Genomic DNA, 19,872 nt, shown 5'->3' with positions numbered 1-19,872 from the left:
GTTCCCCATAGAGCACGATCTTAGGGAGGCGGTAGTCCTGCATCCTGGAGACGTGCCCTGCCCAGCGCAGCTGTGTTCTCAGCAGCATGGCCTCAATGCTCGTGACTGCTGCCTGTTCAAGGACAGACGTGTTGGTCACATAGTCAGTCCAGTGGATGTTTAGGATTGTACGGAGGCAGCGCTGATGGAAGCGTTCTAAGAGACGCAAGTGGTGCCGGTAAATGACTCATGATTCAGACCCATATAAAAAAGTAGACAGTTCAACAGCTCTGTAAACGCTGATCTTTGTACTTCTCTTCCGGTGTTTTTTTTGTCACGTTTTTTTATGGAGTTTACCAAAAGCTCTGTACGCCTTTGCTAACCTGTTGTCTATTTCTGCATCAATCTTACTGTCTGAGGAGATGATGCTTCCCAGGTAATTAAATTGCTGAACTGATTTAAGCTCTGTTTCACCAATGGTGATATGGGGATGGTGGAAGACTTCCTGAGATGCAGGCTGATATAAAACTTCTGTCTTCTTCAAGATGACTTCCAGCCCAAAAAAAGCTCAGCAGCCTCTGCAAAGCAGGATGTTAGATGCTGCAGAGCTACTTCTGTGTGGGTGACGAGGGCAGCATCATCAGCATAAAGCAGCTCACGGACAAGATGATTTAAGGTCTTAGTGTGGGCCTTCAGTCGCCTTAGGTTGAATGGGCTCCCATCGGTACGATATCGAACTGTACCCGCATATCTAATATATTACACTCAAACAAATATGCAAAGTCTACAGTTTTTTTGACCTCTACATAATTATTCCCACCCACCCTTCCAGCCCTAGCTCAGATGGTATGAGAACTTAAAGTCCAAGGCAGGATCATAAAGAAGGCTGATAGCTTTTGTTGGTGGACCATCTCTTATCAGCCACTAGCCAAACTGAAAAGGAGGACAATGTAGAAGAGCTAGCTTCACATTAAAAAATGCAGACAAGAAATACCTACTCTCCTGATTTACTTATATTTTTGTAATTTTATATTAAAAAAAAAAAAAAGAGAGAATTTGAACTACTCCATGATGCTCTGAATCTGTCTAGATAAACAGCTCCAGAGTGAGGGAACAAATTATTCCCTCAGGTCATGTTTAATTGAATTTGCAGTCAATGTTTTCTCCTTGCTTATTGTACTCCATCAACTTAGGTTTAAAAGAAAATAAGGTAATACTTTGAAAGAAAATTAAAGACTTTATTTCCTACAAAACAGTGGCAAATTACCCACAATGCACGGGTAACACTGCAACAGACTACTTTCTAGATGAAAACACAGAGTCTCAAGATGTGGATGGTAACCTTTATTGTTTCAAAGGGGAAAAATAGACAAGAGAAGGAGATGCCTGTGCTTTAAGTCTTTAAACCCTAAAGTATCCTAATTTTTTCTCCTAATAAAACAATATGTGGCTTCCATAAATAGAGATGGCCAATCCTTAATACTGTTTGAAATAATGCACTGGTGCTAAGGAAGTGTTTGATACACTCTGGAAAATGAGAAAGAAAAGCTTTCTCCTTTATCCACTCTAAATCAAACCCTATTCTTGTATTTTACTCTTCCACGTATCTGTGTGGAGAATTGAAACTACAATTATATTCCATCACCTGTTTTTAGTTTTTAATACAAAAGAGAAGATTTTTTTCCATGATGGAACATATTTTTCACATTGAAGTTAAAATACACAAGAAATTGCAAAAGGATTATGACACGAATTTTTATATTTGTACAGTATTCTTCTAAAGAAAGCAATCAAATGTTAGCTTAAATGTTTAAAAAGAAACCCCAAGCCTTTGTTAGTAAATCTCATCTTCAGACTCTCTCAAAATCTTCCTAGATATTTGTACTGTGTGAAACAGTAAAACCTGTGTTATCTTAATTACAACACATATATGAAGTATAATAAATTGATCCTTAAAAAATTTCTGTGTTAAAAACACAGTGGAATTTAAACATGCAAATTCACTTTTAAATTCAAATTGTGATGCATTCAAGTTGCAAAAACAAGGTGCCTAAACCAAAACATGTAATTACAATCTAGATTTTTTTTCCCTAATACAATCTAAATTCTTGTACAACTGTTAAAAGCCATTAGTTACCTCCAGAAGATGACCGGTCAGAGGTCTCCAAAGAATCTCAATCCTGCGCATGTTAACTAGTCCTGTTTCCAGTAATTTAGCAACAGCAAAAAGCGATGGTTCCTTAATAAAATGGAATTTGAACACATGACTTTGAGGTAACCAAGATAATGTCAGAGCGTTTTGCTACATGTTGATTTATGTATTAGGTGCAGCTCGTTTCCAAGCACAGCTTTTCGCAGGCTGAGAATGCTGGGAAGCTCCTGCAGCGCTGCAGGAGAAGCCACGAGGGGGCAGCGGCAGCACACCCTGAGGAACTTCCATAATTTTCACATTGTTTTCCCCAAGTTTGACAACAACCAGAGCATTGATATTCCTTTAAAAACTTTCAGGTTTACATAGTCCTCTCTCCAATCACCTTTATAACATATTTTGCTAGCAAAATAGCCTTTTTCCCCATTCTAACTTTTGAAGTTAAAATTATATATGAACAATCTAGAATTTTCATTTAGTAATCCCCTATTCTTTATTTTCCATTGGCTTCAAAAATACCCTGCAGGAAAATGATAATCAAATATATATGAAAATATTTGTTCTAAGCTGCTTTTAATTTTATTTTTTGAATGTCAACATATAGTCAAAATTACTATTGTACTGGAATTATTGTCTCTTCCCATTTCTGATGATTCCTCATTCTAATTTTCAGCTGACTTTAAACACAAACTTCGTTTATTTTAGTTCATTCTCTGTTGCTGTAACTGCCAAATATTATAAAGCATGTTTTCTGTCTCCATTATCTCTAGTGTAATAGCCAAATGAAAAAGTTTCAGAAACTCTTCTCTGGGATTAGATTATGATTAGGAGCATATATATTCAATCTTATTCAATCACAAGGTCTTTAACCTTTCTAGGTAAAAGTTGTTTACTGAGGCTGGCATGAATATTATGGTTTTCCCAAGTAAATATGAATTATCAGGTTTTTTAATATCTAAAGATCTAAATCTAAATTGTTGGCTTTCTCTGAAGTACACTTTTAGAGGAAATTTAAATGAAAATGAGCACCTCACAGAACATGCTATGCTACTCAGAATCCCTAACCTCTGAAATTATTTTAAAAGTTTCATCCACCCACAATCTCATTAATGGAAACACCTGATGTTCCTTAGTTAACAAAAAGCACAAGAACCCGACAAGAATCTTCACAGAATTTAGAAATCATATGAACTATCACAAATAAGCCATTCTCTGGTTCATAATTTAATTTTTACTGTAGAGCATCAAAGGTATTACTGTTCTTAGTATTAGAAATAGTTAGCTTTAAGGATAAAAGTAAAAGTCTTCTGTGTGTTTCACAAAGACATCCAAAAAGAAAGTAAATAACTTTTTATACCTTATTGTTTCCATAGGCCATATCCATGGCTTCCAGAGACAAGGAGCAAAGAGCATTTATTAAGTGATGTAAAGACACATCATCAAGGTACCTGAAAAATAACTGGTATCAAAACACTGTTCGATATACACACATTATTTTAATTATAAAATAAGGTTTCTTACTGTGAGTTTTCAAAAAGCTTTGAAATCATGTTGGATATAGATGGCAGATCAGTCATAACTGCTGTAGTCAGAACCTTGAAAAAGATACAGAAATATGTCTTGTAGATTGCAATAGAAAATACTGTGTAATCATTAACTGAAAAATGAACAGTGGTGCTTACTGTACTGGGCCCTTCCACAGCTCTTCCAGGTTTTAATGCACCCCCAACACTAGGCTTCAGTCCCAGAATCCACACAAGATGCTGAAATACAAAAGGATCATTTTCAACAGAAAAACCTTTTCAGGCAGAGAGGAAACTAACATTATACTTGAACTAGCCAGCAACCTTCCAGTCAAACGGAATTCAAGGGAAATGCTACAGTTCTTACTCAAGGCAATTCAAAGTATAACACGAGAAGAATCAAAGCTTCTTCTATTGATCACAGACTAACTCAAAACCAAATTATCTTAAAACCTCAAGGCATAAAAGCAAGGCATAAATATTTCCTGCTATACCTGAAGAGTAGCCAGGACAAGTTGCCACGATGTACCAAGAACGGCTCCATGGAAATGAGCTAAGTTGAGTAATGTCCTCATACACTGGATATTTTTTGAAGTCAACTAGGAAAAAAGAAAACAATCAATCAATTGACCACACAATTTTTATCATTCCATAATGATAGTGTTTCTAGCAACCTTCCAATTTTTACTAAGTAGCTTAAAGACTACATTTTCTTTGCAGTAGAACAATGTATCGTTTTTAGAGAATAGTTCTGTATCTCTCCTCTCAGTCTTATCTTACTGGAGTTGAATATGAGTATTTGAGTACTGCATCCAGCTCTAGAGTCCCCAGCACAGGAAGAACCTGTTGGAGTGAGTCCAGAGGAGGCAACCAAGATGATCAGAGGGAAGGAGCACCTCTCCTGTGAGGAAAGACTGAGAGAATTGGGATTCATAGAATCATAGAATCATAGAATAGATTGGGTTGGAAAAGACCTCTAAGATCATCAAGTCCAACCCCTGATCCAACTCTAATTACTATATCATGGCACTAAGGGCTATGTCCAATCTCTTTTTAAAAACTTCCAGGGATGGTGAATCCACCACCTCTCTGGGCAGGCCGTTCCAATGCCTGATCACCCTCTCTGTAAAGAATTTCTTCCTAACATCTAACCTAAACTTCCCTTGGCAGAGCTTGAGCCCATGTCCCCTTGTCCTGTTGTTGGTTGCCTGGGAGAAGAGACCAACCCTGCTCAGCCTGGAAAAGAGGCAGCTTTGGGGTGACCTAATTCCAGCCTTCCAGTACCTGAAAGAAACTTACAGGAGAGATGGGGCAAAACTATATACAAGAGCATGTGGTGACAGGAAAAGGGGGAATGAGTTCAAATTGAAAGAGAGTAGGTTTAGATTAGATATTAGGAAAAAATTCTTTACTGTGAGGGTGTTGAGGCAATGGAACAGGCTGCCCAGGGAAGTTGTGGTTTCCCTATCCCTGGAAGTGTTCAAGGGCAGAGGGCTCTGAGGGGCAAGGTTGATGGGGCTCTGAGCAGCCTGGTCTAGTGGCAGGTGTCCCTTCCAGGGCAGGGGAGTTGGAACAAGATGATCTTTAACGTCCCTTCCAGCCCAAACCATTCTATGATTCCATGATTTGATCACTGCCCTCTCCTCCCAGTTTCGCATTATTATCAAAAACACAAGTTCAAGTGCTCCAGCTTAATTGCATCATCTCCACAAAATCAGTCTATCTTAAAAAAAAAAAAAAAATGTAAGTGGACCTTCCCACACAGGCCCATTACAAGAGTTAAGATCTAGGGTTTTCCAAATGGAATGGATGGGAGCTTCTGAGCTAAAAGCCAGGAGGAAAAAAAAAAAAAAAAAAAAAAAAAGAGTAAGACTTCTTTGCAGTTAGAGAACTTTGGTATCCAGGGCTGTCCCAAATTAAAACCTTAGGATAATAGTTCAGATGGCCATTATTTGTAAGAATGCTGTTTATCTGTAGCCTATTTCTGAGACATATTAAGATGCAGAAAGAAGTAGTTAAGCAGGACAAGATCACTTACAAGTGGTACTTACCATTACTGTTCCCTGTGGCTGAAGAGCTAGGGGTTGCCCTACTGCTACAACTTGCTGGTGAGACTCACTTGAGGGACTAATCATTTGAACATTCTGTCCCTGAATGGAATATGCTATAGGAAAATTGAAAAGAAAAAAAAAAATCTAAATTTAAAATCCAGTACTACTTGTAGTAACAACCACCTTCTGGCAAATACACTCCAGAGAATTTTTTTCACAGTATTAGCTTTAAGGTAACTCACTTAGAGACCTTTAGTTATATTTAGATTATTATGTCATTGCCTTGCAGAGTTGAAGAGCCAGCAATTACTCCCTGTCTCTAACTATTAAATATTGCTTGCAATACATTAATATATTTTGAGACTGAAATATTTATGCTTAAGATACGAGCATTAGACTCAAGTCAGCTATTGGTAGTCACTGTGGGTAAAGGGTATCACTGTGTGCTATCATTGTACTCATGCACTCAGAAAATGAGGGTGTCATAAATGCTATGTCATGATGTTTTTCCAATACAGGACTTCGGGACACCCATTTTATAACTCACCTGTATAAAGAAGGGCAACCTATATAAAATAACTTAAGTTCTCTGCTTTGTTTCCAGTAGATATTTGTGTGGCTCACTCATGCATACTTCTTCACAGACTTAGGATCTAATAACACAGTTAGTGGATTGGACTGAAGTAAAGGTGCTGGTCCTTGTTCCCAGCCTACAGTGGTTTTGTTCTATATTAAGAGGTCTAATGCTAGATCCATCTCTATATTTTTCAGGTAGTTGCATTTCTCAGTAAATAGTAATAAAACTTCGAAAATTAGAAACAGAGTACATCCTCAGCTGGTATATCTCATGAATTGCAACATTCTCTCAAGGTGTGGGAAGCATCAATTCAACTTTCTGTAAGCTGAACAGAGCCCAGCACTTAGATCTTCCACTTATGCAGTAAGTACTAACATCACTAGACAACTGTAGAAAAGACTAGTACACCATACACGTTCTGGCCAAAGCTTTAGTACACAAGTTGCCCAGAGACCTTTTCAGATTTTGGATGCCTTAATTACATATCCCAGCATGGCAGACAGATCCTTAGAATTCTAACATACCCTAAGCATTCAGGAAGTTTTAGGTTGACTAGAATGATACCCAGCAGATGCTGCAAGACTAACCAGGTGACCTAAATCCTGTCTGAGGATTCTAACATACTTTAATATAGCCAAATACTACAGTTGCCTATCACATCCTGAAAAAAATTTGGTTTAAGAGGACAGTACATGGAAACACAATTAAGGAAAATTTCTGTATTTACATTTGCTGGACAGAGCTGCAGTTGTGCTGTTTAATACAGTAAGGGCATAGTGAGGAGGCAAGGATCCTTTGCAAATGGCAGTGATAAAGGCATCTCTTGATGTTACAAGACCCAGTCTTCCACAAAGTGCAGCCATGGTCAATTCTGCTTTTAGAATATTTTCAGTGGCAGCTTCATCAGTACTGAAAGAGTAGACATTGTTCAGCAAGAATTAATCCAGAGCACAGAAGCAGGCAGGTAACCAAAACCAAAAGCCATGAGAACATATACTTTTAAACCTGTCAACACTATAAATATGGAAGAGCAAGCAAAACAAATCAACAAAATTCTTCACAACCATTTCCTATAAAATTGGACTTTAGTTCTCAGAGACGTGGTAAAGCAGACTATGAGGAGGTATTTAAAATTAATTTAAGAAAAAAATGTTTTATAACAAAAGGCTCTTTGAAGGAGACAATTAATTTACCATAGTTATTACCTATTAAACACCTTTTCCACTTTAAAGATTAGATAGTACTAACAAATACTAAGACATTACTTAATCTCTTACCTACAGTAATTAGGACATGGAATCACGTCAAAGTAAAAAGAAATGAAGATCATTTAAACAGTTTAAACACAAGTCTTCAAAAATGCAATTAATTGTTCTTTATTGAAATGCATTAAAGGTTGATGCTAGACATCTGGAGACTTCTGTATCATTTACTCACTAAGCCTAAGCCATAAACCTGACTGCTTAGGTGACATGAACAGCACTCATGTTGACAACTGTCAACTTGACCAGTATCAAAAGTCAGTTCAAAATAAAGTTTGGAACGTCATCTTAGAAAAGATAAATGAAAGATCAGATACCTTGCATCAAGTAGGAGGGATAAAGCAGCCAGAAGACCACACCAACAAGCATTCACCATTTCTTCCCAGACAGCTCTGCTAACTTAAAAGAAATACATAAACTTTTTTATAGCAGAAACACAGTATTTCCCTTAATAACTTGCAATTATACCACAAACAAGATGCTTGCTACTGCATCTTTTAATGTGTGTTTTTATATGTATGTTTACACAGACACATATATGTATATATAGAGACACACTCACACCAGTATAATTTCAACGCTTGCATTTAAAGTAACATTCCTAAAGCAAGAAATGTCACCAAGGCACTGTTTATCCTAAATTACACCCAAAAAAACCCCCCACAACAAAGCAACTTATGAAGGTATATATATAAGCATTTTTAATCTTTTCCTATAAAAATAAACTTTGAGAAGTGCAAAAATGAGGGACAAGAAACACACTAAAATTTTTCAGTGAAGGAAAAATACTTTCCCCTAGTAGTCATAGTTCTCCTTTTTTTTTTCCCTGTTTCTTTTATTTAATAGGGAAAAAGTTTTGATCTAGCAGATAGGTAGCTGCTCATACCATTTCCACACATCCCTCTCCACCCATCCATGACAAGTCCCTGGTCTGAGCTGGTGTTGCAGCAGCACCATGGAGAGCTCCCCACGCCCGAGGCGGTGGGACAAGCCCCTCACTTTCCCCCTCCTCTCCCTTCGGCACCCCACTCAACTCTTCAAACACAGACCCCTATACAGATTCCTCATATGTTGCTCAAATAGAATCCTCAGTTCATATCAGTTCTGCTTTTAAAGAAGTTCTTCCCTAAATACTTCAATCTTTCCTGAAATTTCTTCATTAAAATGCTCATTTCTTTTTATCTTGTTATTAGAAACACATTTGTCTTCTAATGTGGACATAAGTGCCCCATTTTTGTCAGTCAGGTTGCCTCTTGTGACCTTGGACCTCAGTGTTAAGCAGAAATTAAGGGCACAGGAAAGCAGGATAGTAGTTTTGTCAAACACAATGCCTATTATCTCTCCCTCACATTTCACCTACCTACACATAAAACAGTATTAATAGACCATAAGGAATCTGGATAAGATGCTACGGGACAGAAACAGAACATAAAGTCAATTTTTTTTTTTTAATAGGCTCCTGATGTTCTAATAAAAAACCAAAAAGAACCTCAAAACCAAAACAAACAAAACCACACAAAACAAACAAAAACACATAAAAAACCCAAACAAAAACCCACCAAAACCCAACCCAACCAACCAAACAAAAACCGCCAAACCAAACCCCCTTCATTAAAAGTTTTTATACATAAATAAGAAACAATAAATTTAAGCAACAGAAGCATGAACTTTAAAATCCTTCTTTCTGTAGAAATGTTGTATTTCATATAGTGTTTGAATTTTCAAATACCTAGTTCTTTCTCTGATTGGTCAGAAAGAGACTGCGAATCTTGCTGCTCTGAAGACTGTGCCGGTAACGAAGTTGTCTCTGCTGTGGTTTGAGTGACTGTTTCTGTGTCTCCCAGCTCGCCTTCAATCATGGTAGTGATACCACGGACAAGATCCAGTAAACAGTGAAATGCCACTGACATGGCGTAGCCTTCAGGGATTGTAGGTGGCTCTACTTTGTCCAGCATTTCCAAACTAAAAAAATTGAAAATATGACAAGTAAGTGTGTAGCAATACCACTGTTTTTAACAACAACAATAAAAGCCAAGGTTCCAAGTGAATGTTACGTACAAACAGGCCCCAAATACCACCCTTCAAGAGTTATATTGACTTAAGGAAAAAAACCCTTAAGATTAAGTCATTGAGTAAAAGACTAAATGAGTCACTAAACAAAACAGTAACTGAAAGGGTACATACACACTGAGTAGAGAACTGCAAATAAATATTTTTTTTAATGAACACATATAAGCAAGCATCACTGAATGAATAATTCTACTTGTATTTTTATTTTTCCTAAAGCCACTGCAACAGAACCTATTCAGAAGACTACAAGTACATAGGAAGAACAGAAGAAATACATCATAAAATCATGACAGTGTGAATATAATTATAGCCAATTGAGAACAAGTCAGATGTTCCATTATCATTATCCTTCAGTCAATATGATTGGAAAAGCTTGTAATAGCTAGATATTATATGGCAAAATATTCCTCACCTACACTCATAAATAAACAGTGGAAGTTATTTGTATGAAGAAGAAATGTCTACACGATTCACTCCTGAAAAGCAAGTAAATAAAACATCTGTGCTGGAACTACAGCCTCACTGCCACTTTTCTTCAGCTTTTGCTTTAAAAGCACATAAAGTACTGTTGACGTACAAATCCAACAGGAAAAGATTGTAGCTGACACAGCAGCAGTATCTGCATAAGCAGAGACAGTCCATTACAAAAACTACTTTCTATCCCAACCATCATTTCATTATCCTACAAACTACTCTTAAATAGCTAATATTCCAGCTAAAATATGCCAAAGACTCTTTTACACTGTAGTGTCACCATTCTTTTCTGCACAAAGGATTTTTCTTTCTCTCAAACATGCAACACTTCAGTTATCACCTCTAATTTCCTGAAGATAGCTGCCACAGATATCAGGGAGCACAAGCACTACAGGTAAATGAAATGGTCAGCATTTTACTCTTTATATACAAGTAAGTGTGAATGTATATACAGGTCTAATTAAAATTATTAATGGGTTTTATAGATTTGCAATGTAGAGGTCACATCCTCTTACTTTCAAAGACAGGAAATTCTCACTTCTAAATAAATTACAAGTTGTTACAGTTACATGGCAATGGTCGTGACAAATCTTTAATAGTCTGTCTAGTCCTCTAAAAACACTTACTTTCCTCATGCAAAGAGGCACAGTGGTCTGGGAAGAGACATTGTGTAAAAGTATGAGGCGTGGCCATTGTATGAAAATCTAATGGCAGCAGAAGAGAATCAGTGCTAGGATGTGACCCAAACCTACAGTTACAGCAACTCAGCTCCTTACATGCAGGGATTATAGACAAAAGTACAAGATAGGGGGAAACTGCTGACCAGACATGCTTGTGACAACCCCATAATCTTACATAGAAGAAAAAAAAATGCAAAAATTGTGCAGAGGAAGTCATGGAGTCATTTGAGGTATCAAAAAGTAAAAGAAGCAAGCTCAGAGCAGGATAGGAGATTATGATGGCGGCTGCAAGGTTCTTGAGTCAGTTAAGAACAGAAAGAAAGGAAAAAGACAAGGAAGAGAAGCAGGATGTTGTAGTAGCTGACCAAATTAAAAATTTGCATTTCCTGAGAACAGACAGGTAACCTAAAATAACATCCATGGCCACTGCTGGAACAAAAAGTCAAATTGACACATACATGTTAACTATTGAAATCTGAGGATGAATTTTTCCTTCTGCATCTCAATGACAGAAAAAGGAGCTTCTACCTAGAAAGTACTGACATCCAGGCTACTTGCAGATTTTACTGAATTTCAGTATGCCAAAATTTCATGGTTGCACAAATAGTTTAAAGTGTGGAGATATTAGTCATCAATGGTCATGACTGACATGAAAAAACTTTCACTATTTCAAAAGTAACATAGTATTCACAGCTTAAAATTGAGAATATCATCTGTACTATACAAAGTCATGGCAAAATAACTGGTCATTCCAAGAAGCATTCAGAGTCCAACATTGGTATATAGGTCAATATATTGTTCAAAATTACAACCTGGCCAATATCGACCATAATATCCTGTTCAATACAGACTGCAAATACAGTAAAGCTGGTGTAAGAAAGTTATTTTTCACTCCTATTATTCCCATTTGCTTAATGCCCCTAATGTTTGCCATTACACAATGCACCAACAGATATTCCAAAATTGTTACGTACTACAGTGAGGCCTAGAAGTGAAGAGTTAATAGAGAAACTGTATGGTGGAGGAAAAAAAAATTTAAAAAAAAAAAAAATCAACAGATGCTAAAACCATAGGGGACATTTGAATCAGAATCCAGGGCACTGAGACAAAACAGCAAAAAATCAGAACACCTCATGGCACCAACAAAAAGAAAATTATTAATATACCTCAATGCCAGAGAAACAAAGACCTCAATACTCATGAGTAAAAAAAAACCCTTAAATCATCAAGTTCAAAATAAAAATATTTGTTATATACATTTTCAAAAAGATAGAGGTACTTACTATGTAGCTTTAGCACTGCCTTGAACTGTTACATTCAGGATGGGTATCCAAGTGCCTCTGTACTCGAAGGCAGGTAATACAGTTGCACCTCCTCCCATTCCTAGCACTCCTGGGTTAGTCTGTGCTGAGCCAGTATTCCCTGATGCATTGCTTCCTGTTCAGGAAAACAAAGTGGTAAAATGAACCAATCTTATTTTAGTGATCAGTAAAGATCCTCTTTCTACATTTAATTTTGAGACACCAGGATTAATCTGAAGACACTCTGTTCAATAATGAAAACGACCACCAACCCAAAAAACTATTTCTGAGCTCCCTCTGCTGTCTAAAACACGATCATATATGCAGTTCATGGATGCCAACTGTCTAATTTTCAGTCAGAACAAAATATTTCTGTGAAAGGTATAGCAACATTCATAACAATCTGTGAATGAATCAAACTTACAGAGCCTTGATAAAACAAGATATATTTATTTTAGTGAAGAGTCAGACAGATATTTGAAAGTTAAGGATTATTTGAATAGTTGTATCTGGAACTCTATAATCAGAAAAAGAGGTTAATTTTTCCAAGAACAAACTTTCAAGATTTCAGAAATGCAAAAGCCACAAGAAGAGTCGAAGAGAATGGCAATACTTGAATCTGTGCCATGCCAAGGTAGAGTAAAACAAAGCCCATCAATGTTCCAACCAACAGCTAGGAAGGAACAAATTTTGGTTCTAACCAAAGGAACCTACTAGGAGTAGGTCCCAAAAGTTCAGATTCTCTCTGTACATACAACAGGGAGATATGACAGAGTTCCCAGGACAGGTGACTCACAATGCCTAATACCCCAGCGTAACAGCCATTTTAGTGTGCTTGCTTTTAATACAGAGAGAGGCACTAAACTACTAATTTAGGCAATATGAATACACAAAAGTTTATGCATACATATTAATACAGCAAAACTTAACAGATTGAAAAGAATTCCATGTTGCTAAACAGAAATGGTTAACCAAACGCTGCCACTAACACCCAGTTACACTGGTGTCATTTTCTGTGATCCCACTGAGCAATCAGACACATACAACTATTTTCACACCAACAAAACTCAAAGTGGTTGGCAAACTTTGCACCAGTATAATAAAAGAGACACAAAACTTCAGTAGATGCAGCTTTCAACTTCTATGAAACAGCTACCTTGTTGCAAAACTGAGGCTCAAAAGCCAGGTACATGAAGTGTGCAAGTGTCCTAGGCCTGCTTATACGGGGCTTTTGAGCACCCTGGTCTAGTGGAAGCTCCTGCCCATGGCAGAGGGTTTCAAACCAGATCACCTTAAAGGTCTCTTTTAACCCAAACCATTCTATGATTCCATAAGACAGTCTGTTATAACAGAATTTTTGTTACAATCAGAAGACTCAGTTCTAAAATAATGATGCAGTGATCTGTTCTTTGCATATTTGGTCATAGGAGGAAAAAAGGTAGAAAGACAAATGTATGAGAAAGTGACATGAGAAACACTCATGCAGAAAAAAGAAGTGAAAAGGTAAAGAAGAACACACACTGAAACAATAACTGAAGGAAATGGCAACAGCACTAAGGGTATGACCCTACTGCACTGTTGTTTCACATGTGGCAAAATTTAGGTTTTCAGAATGAGTATTTTAGCATGGTTTCTCATATGTGCATGCTACGTGATGAAAAGTGTTTTTCTGGTTTATCTTAAATGAATTAAACTAACTCAGAAATAATACTGATACGAGTCTTCTATCTGTTGCTGTACCAACAGCTATTGAACAACAGATACTGACACAAATTTCCTCATGCTATCACTGCTAACTCCAACATGGAATTCCAGCTTCATGAATGAACCTTGAAGGTGTGTGTCTAAAACCAAATTCTTTCATGTTTCTTAATTTAATAGTAGATATGATAATAATCACACTTTGATTATCTGGTTTTTATACCAAAAGACACCATTAGAAATTATTTATATGTTGTTTACTGCTGAGGAATCTGCTTCCAGAACCCAAGGTAGAAACAAAGAGCTTTAACTTGGATGAAAACATCAGAAAAAGTATTAACAGAAGGATAATTTTTTATTAAAATAAAAATATACCTAGTGAAATGCTAAAACCCTAGCTGCAAGACAAGACAATCAAGTTTAGTTTCACTAAGTGTCTGTTTTCAGTTTAAAATAAAAAGCAAATATCATCTGTAAAATACACATTTTTCATTCTACCTCTTGGCTTTCTCAGTCCAGTTTTGACCCTGAGCACCCAGAAAGATTAGTGACTGCCTTCCAGGAACACAAACTGTCTTACTACTTGAACTGCAATCATAAATGACATCCTGGCACAAGGAGACAGAAATCAGATACATTTTTTATAGTCAGAAATTAGAAAGAACTCCATCATAATTTCCCTCAGAAAAGTTGTGAAACAAGGAGTTTGGATGCTGTAGAAACAGGAACTAATGCAGGAGCACTGTTCTGCCAAGTGGGGGCTATGTCTTCACCACAATAGAGGTAGATAAAACACCTTGTTGTACCAGACCTGAAAACACTATTTTGTCTCAAGGTAGGTTTTCACCTCGATGAACATGGAAGTACAGAGTTGTACAATGTCAGATGTATATACTGGAATCAAATCAGAATTTATTATTACAAGAAAATGATGGAAAAATAAACTGATAGTAAGGACAAGGCTTTACCAGTTTGGTTTGGTGTTGCTGATGTGTTCCCTGTGCTTGGTACAAGAAACAGTGACTGGATGAAGGATCCCAATGCATTCACAATATCACGGAAAACTTTAGTGGAATGTTGCTTCATATCATACGATTGACAAAAGGACCTAGAAAATATTTTATAAAACAGAAAGTATTGACAAATTGCACACTAAAAGCATTTTTAACAGCAACTTTACCCATACACACACTCCATTCTGTAGACTAAATGCATATTTTAATGGCAAATATTTAGGTAAACATTAATATTTAACTTTAGGTAAAAGTTTCTTTGACACTGGTAAGACAAAGAGGATTTGGGATACTCAACTATAATTCAGCCCATACTCGATAATAAGCACTGCATAATGCATCATAAAAATTATCATGAAGACTTATTGCATCTAAGTTTCTATAATTTTTACAATATTTACAATGATTTAGGAAGCATTTCCCGTTAGAGAAAAATAAAAATATTTTTAATATTTTATATAAAAGTGAAACTCAATATACTTAATACCTTAATAGTTGAGGCTGCACACAAAGCCTGTGGATAGATTCTACTGCAACAGCTCTTAGCCACTGTGGTTTGTCTGCATCCAGAAACTTAACCAGCAATGACAGAAAGATTTCACATTCTGTTACCTAAAAGATATAGTTTATAGTAATTATATCAAAAGAAAATGCCTCCTATAAAATATTTTCTAAAAAAACCTTCTCTTTCATCCTAGGAGTCCTATCATGGCAAGTTGTGTACAAGATCTAAAAAACCCCTTGAACATGTACTTACTCAAACTATATAAAAAACGTATCTAATAATTATAATATTTTTGACAAGCTAAAACCACATATGCAGTGAACTGAAGGAGTTAAATTCCTCACAGACATTGTAATAAAGGTCATACATTTGCTACAGTAAACAAATGAAACAGAAAAACATCTTTTTTAACAAATACCTAAAATTCAGGAGGTAAGAACAGCTGAACATGTGTTTTTCACACACATTCTGTCAACAGCTTTAGCAACTCAAGTCTAAAGCCTCTTATAAAGTATTAGCAAGGCACAGTAATCATTATTATCTAAAGCCAGGCAAACAACAGAAGATCAAAAGGTTCCCAAAACCTGAAAGGCAGTTAAGTGCAGAAAAAACAACAGTTAATCTATCAGGAAATTCACACAAGTCCATGCTTAACAAAATCATACATTTAGAATATATGTTTAAAAAATGCACATAATTGGAAAAGAATATTTAGACTTTTGTTCCCTCAGTATACATCAACAGTTTCCAAGAACTAATCAATATTATTACTGATCACAATACTGGCAAATATACAGAACACAAGAATTGTATAAAGAAAATTAGCATATTCTTACCAGTAAACTGTAAAACTGTTTAATCAAAACAGAAACTACTCTCAGCAAACGCATACAGATGGGGAAGTATGGTTTTTCCACTGGTGCTGGGGAAGATGACGTGCTGGAACCTTGCCTGAATTTGATATTTGGGGAGAAGAGCTTTATAACTAGAGGGCATACCCTTTCTTTAAGAAGAAAACTGAATTCCTGATGCTGAAAAAGGAAACAGAACAAGTTGTAAGCAGATATATTTTAACTGCTACTCATAGATTATGCATCTTATTTACATTTACTGTAACGATCAAGCAGTCCAAAGTCATGTAAATCTTGGCATAAATTACATAGGAAATGAAAAGGAAGAATTGCAGACACCATTGTAAAACTACCAAAAAGTATGGTGAAATGACAATGGTCAGGTTCATACTATGCAACCCTCCTCTTCTATTTTGCAAGTTGAAATAGGTTGCTAATACACTACTTATTATGTATCTAATTTTTTAATTTAGCTATCTGCTAAAATATGTTTCTGTAGGATCATGGTGTATTTACAGGCAGTAGATACATGCAATTCACAGACATGATTCTTACTTTACAAGTGGTGTAAGGTTAATGTTTTTGTAGAAATAACAGCACCCAAAGTTACAGAGCTGTCATAAGTCAGGCAAGATAAGAAAATGCATCTTTGGAGGAAATATAAATGGCAAAACAAAAAGTGAAACAGAGTAAAACATGCTCTACAAAATGCACAGAAAGATGTTTGGGAATAGAAAAACATAGTCAAAAAACATTGAGAACTTTCCTATTACAAAAAAAAAACCCAAACACAAACGTAAAAGCTACAAGTCCTTCTGAAAAATAGTAATCGTGCTAAATTAAAGAGGAGTTAATGAAGTGTAAATTTTACTACCTATGTGAACAAAACTTTTTCTGTTTTCCCCCCAAAGAACTACTCACTTGTAAAAACACTTGAGGAAAGTCATTGAGGACTGACTCAAGAAGTTCGAGGCCAAATGTTCGGGTCATTTCTGTCATACCCACAAGCCAGTAAGGAGCATCAGCATTAACTAACTGACAAAGATCCTTAGAAAGAAACATGGTAACATTTACAATCTCTGTACATTTCTGTATCAGCAAAGTTTCCCAAGTTAATAACAAAATCTACACACACTCTTTTTTGTAATGAGTAATTTTCCAATTTCAAAATAATTTTTCCTCAAATACTTTTTTACATAAATTATAAAGCAAAGAAAACTTTTTAAAGACATTTTTAAACTTCGCTGGTATCCTTGTAGCAATTGTGTTCATTCTTGCCCTCAAAAATATCTCACAACCGGTGAATTTGTTAAGTCAAGAAGATTTTTATTGGTGTGATGAATACAACTGACTACTTTTCATTATATACTTGCCTTTAACGTACAATACCAAGCACAAGAAACAGGACTGAACTATAGTAGCAGTGTTGGGTTCACATAAATAAGAATCTTGAATTTAAGGCAGACATGTATGCCTAGCTATTGTTTAAGATTTATAGCAAAATGTTTTCCAAGGCCACTATGTCTTCAATTTCCAATTATCACCAATTACAGTAAATACATATAAGAAAGCCTGAGGCTCTGGCTAAGGACCATGTTAGTATGTCAACAGTAAATTTTTGAAATTTCTTAGAGATATAGAAGCACCAAATCTTAACTGCAAATATATATAAATATATGCTCCCCAACTACCTGAAAAAGCATATATGCATCCTTAGCACATGGTTTCAATGTACTGACAGATCTTCTGTTACTATTTCCTTGAACTGCAACTGGTTGGTCAATAATATCTGTCCAAAAAAAACCAAAACAAAGCTTTGTGAACAAAGGAACTGTTGAAAATCAAGTATGCAATCAGGGTTCTTACAAAAAGATTCAAAGAGAATGGTCAGGTAATTCTTCTCCAACTTATAATGTCTCCAAAAACAAACACCAGATTGGCTACTAAAGATCAATACCAAGCACTTCTTTCCAATAAATGTTCTCTTCAAAACTATGGTTGCCATGTATTTTACACTCAGCAATCTAATGTACTTTCATCTTAAATGACACCTCTCTTCAAATCTCTTCACAGTACTAACCTGAAGACCAGTTCTCAGAGCTTGAAAAAAAAATCTAGGTTTTTATATATTGCTGTACTGACTTGACAGACACAATGTCTGATGACTTCATCTCCTTTAAATACAAGTAAAGGACATTTAAAACTAACCATGTCTGTGATTTTTTTTTAATAACATTTACAGACATTTCACTACTTCTTTACCTGAAAGAGAAACATCTGATAGGGGAAAAAAACAGGTCAATACAAGTAAGCTGAGTAAGCAGTATGCCCACCTTTATATCGCTCATCTTCAGCCACCACTCTCTCAAATACAACAGTAACCACCTGCCGCACTGTAGCTGCCGCGGTGTTATTTGTGATATTATCTTTTGTGAAGTGCAATCGAAAGCAAAGTACAATTGCCTGAAATGAAAAAAAAAAAATAGGAAAAAAATCACCTTACAAGAATATACTTAATCTTTCAGCCAAGAGTCAAGAAGGTTGATTGACTGAGGAATGCTTTCTGCTACAGTTTGTCAAAAGGTAGCCCAAAAAAAGATAATTTCAATAATGTAAAATTTGAAGAACCAGAGTAAGTTCTGCAGATTACTCTAGCCAAAAAACTCTTTAGTAATCCTCCCTAAAGGTAATCTAAAAGTGTTATTAACTAAAGACATTACCATGTGCCAATAAAAGTACAGTCATCACATTGATGATGACTTCCATCACACACAGTAATCACATAGAACAACTTGTATGAATATTAATGTCAAAAGGAAGTTAGAATTATAAGGTTAATCACAGAAAGGTCAGTCAACTTCAAACTAAAATGCCATTCATCTCCTATGTTAAATCACAATACTTTCACAATCATGTTGCCCTGACTGCTATTATTCCTCTCTGAGTCACACATTTTACCATGTCATTGTGCTGGCAGTGACCTCAGTACTGTTTCCCACTGGATTTCATTATTATGTCTAACTCACAGTTTAATACTTCCACATTTTATAATGAATTTTGAAAATTAACATCTGTATGTGTAGTGAAACCTGTATTTCTTGTTCTTCAGTCCTTATTCTCTGTTCTTGCACTTGCAAGAACCTAAACCACACCTGGTCATAGCACTACATGCTCTAAGTCATACAAGAATCAGAATTTTCTTTTGCTTCTTCTTCCTGTATATTATTTGTGGACTTTGCTCAGATGGTATTCACATATTAGTCTGAAATCTTACCACACAATCATATACTTCTGGACTTTCAGAAGACACTGCATGATTCTCTAGGTTAATCTAACAGCAGTGTCTGTATTAAGGGGCTTTTCAAGATGGTTTACAGTAATTTTCTTAATTTAAATCAGTCAAGCTAAAACATGAATATGTGATACATGTCTGGCTCAAACCAATTTTCTAGAATGTAGTCTAGAAGAGGAACTTAAGTTGAGCTCCACAATTCCCATTGAGTAAACAATGGTGCTTCTTCAAAGAAAAGTATCTTATAATTTAAATTAAAATGGACTGGAATCCTTATTTTTTGTTTTAGTTGAAATATAATATGCAAAATTATTCTTGTTTAAAATTATGCAGTAAAGTTATTTCAGTTATGACTGAAAGAGCAATAACTGGACTGCTTTCAAAAGAGAATTAAGGCAGGGTGAAAGGAAGCTTCTTTTCATATTTGCTCTATTAGTGAGAGCT

The 19,872-nt window shown here is 35.9% G+C and overlaps 1 protein-coding gene across 3 annotated transcripts in view; it reads right to left on the bottom strand.

Annotated features, from left to right (window-relative positions):
- Window positions 1-19,872, bottom strand: part of MON2 (MON2 homolog, regulator of endosome-to-Golgi trafficking) — a 68,953-nt gene that overhangs the window by 32,042 nt on the left and 17,039 nt on the right. For all 3 annotated transcript variants that reach the window (XM_050323808.1, XM_050323809.1, XM_050323810.1), the window contains 16 exons: window positions 18,470-18,599; window positions 17,828-17,925; window positions 17,058-17,183; window positions 16,122-16,316; window positions 15,268-15,392; window positions 14,736-14,875; window positions 12,049-12,202; window positions 9,271-9,503; window positions 7,859-7,940; window positions 7,007-7,188; window positions 5,703-5,815; window positions 4,146-4,250; window positions 3,811-3,891; window positions 3,650-3,723; window positions 3,486-3,576; window positions 2,117-2,218 (listed from right to left, as the gene is read on the bottom strand). In XM_050323808.1, the coding sequence (XP_050179765.1) occupies window positions 2,117-2,218; window positions 3,486-3,576; window positions 3,650-3,723; window positions 3,811-3,891; window positions 4,146-4,250; window positions 5,703-5,815; window positions 7,007-7,188; window positions 7,859-7,940; window positions 9,271-9,503; window positions 12,049-12,202; window positions 14,736-14,875; window positions 15,268-15,392; window positions 16,122-16,316; window positions 17,058-17,183; window positions 17,828-17,925; window positions 18,470-18,599 (2,031 nt within the window). The remainder of the gene's footprint in view (window positions 1-2,116; window positions 2,219-3,485; window positions 3,577-3,649; window positions 3,724-3,810; window positions 3,892-4,145; window positions 4,251-5,702; window positions 5,816-7,006; window positions 7,189-7,858; window positions 7,941-9,270; window positions 9,504-12,048; window positions 12,203-14,735; window positions 14,876-15,267; window positions 15,393-16,121; window positions 16,317-17,057; window positions 17,184-17,827; window positions 17,926-18,469; window positions 18,600-19,872) is intronic.

The sequence above is a fragment of the Myiozetetes cayanensis genome, unplaced genomic scaffold (assembly GCF_022539395.1).
Source record: "Myiozetetes cayanensis isolate MyiCay16 unplaced genomic scaffold, myiCay2020 scf3, whole genome shotgun sequence".
In the NCBI taxonomy this organism is placed as follows: Eukaryota; Metazoa; Chordata; class Aves; order Passeriformes; family Tyrannidae; genus Myiozetetes; species Myiozetetes cayanensis.
The sequence above is the reverse complement of the archived record's forward strand: the minus strand, read 5'-3'. Positions and strand labels throughout refer to the sequence as shown.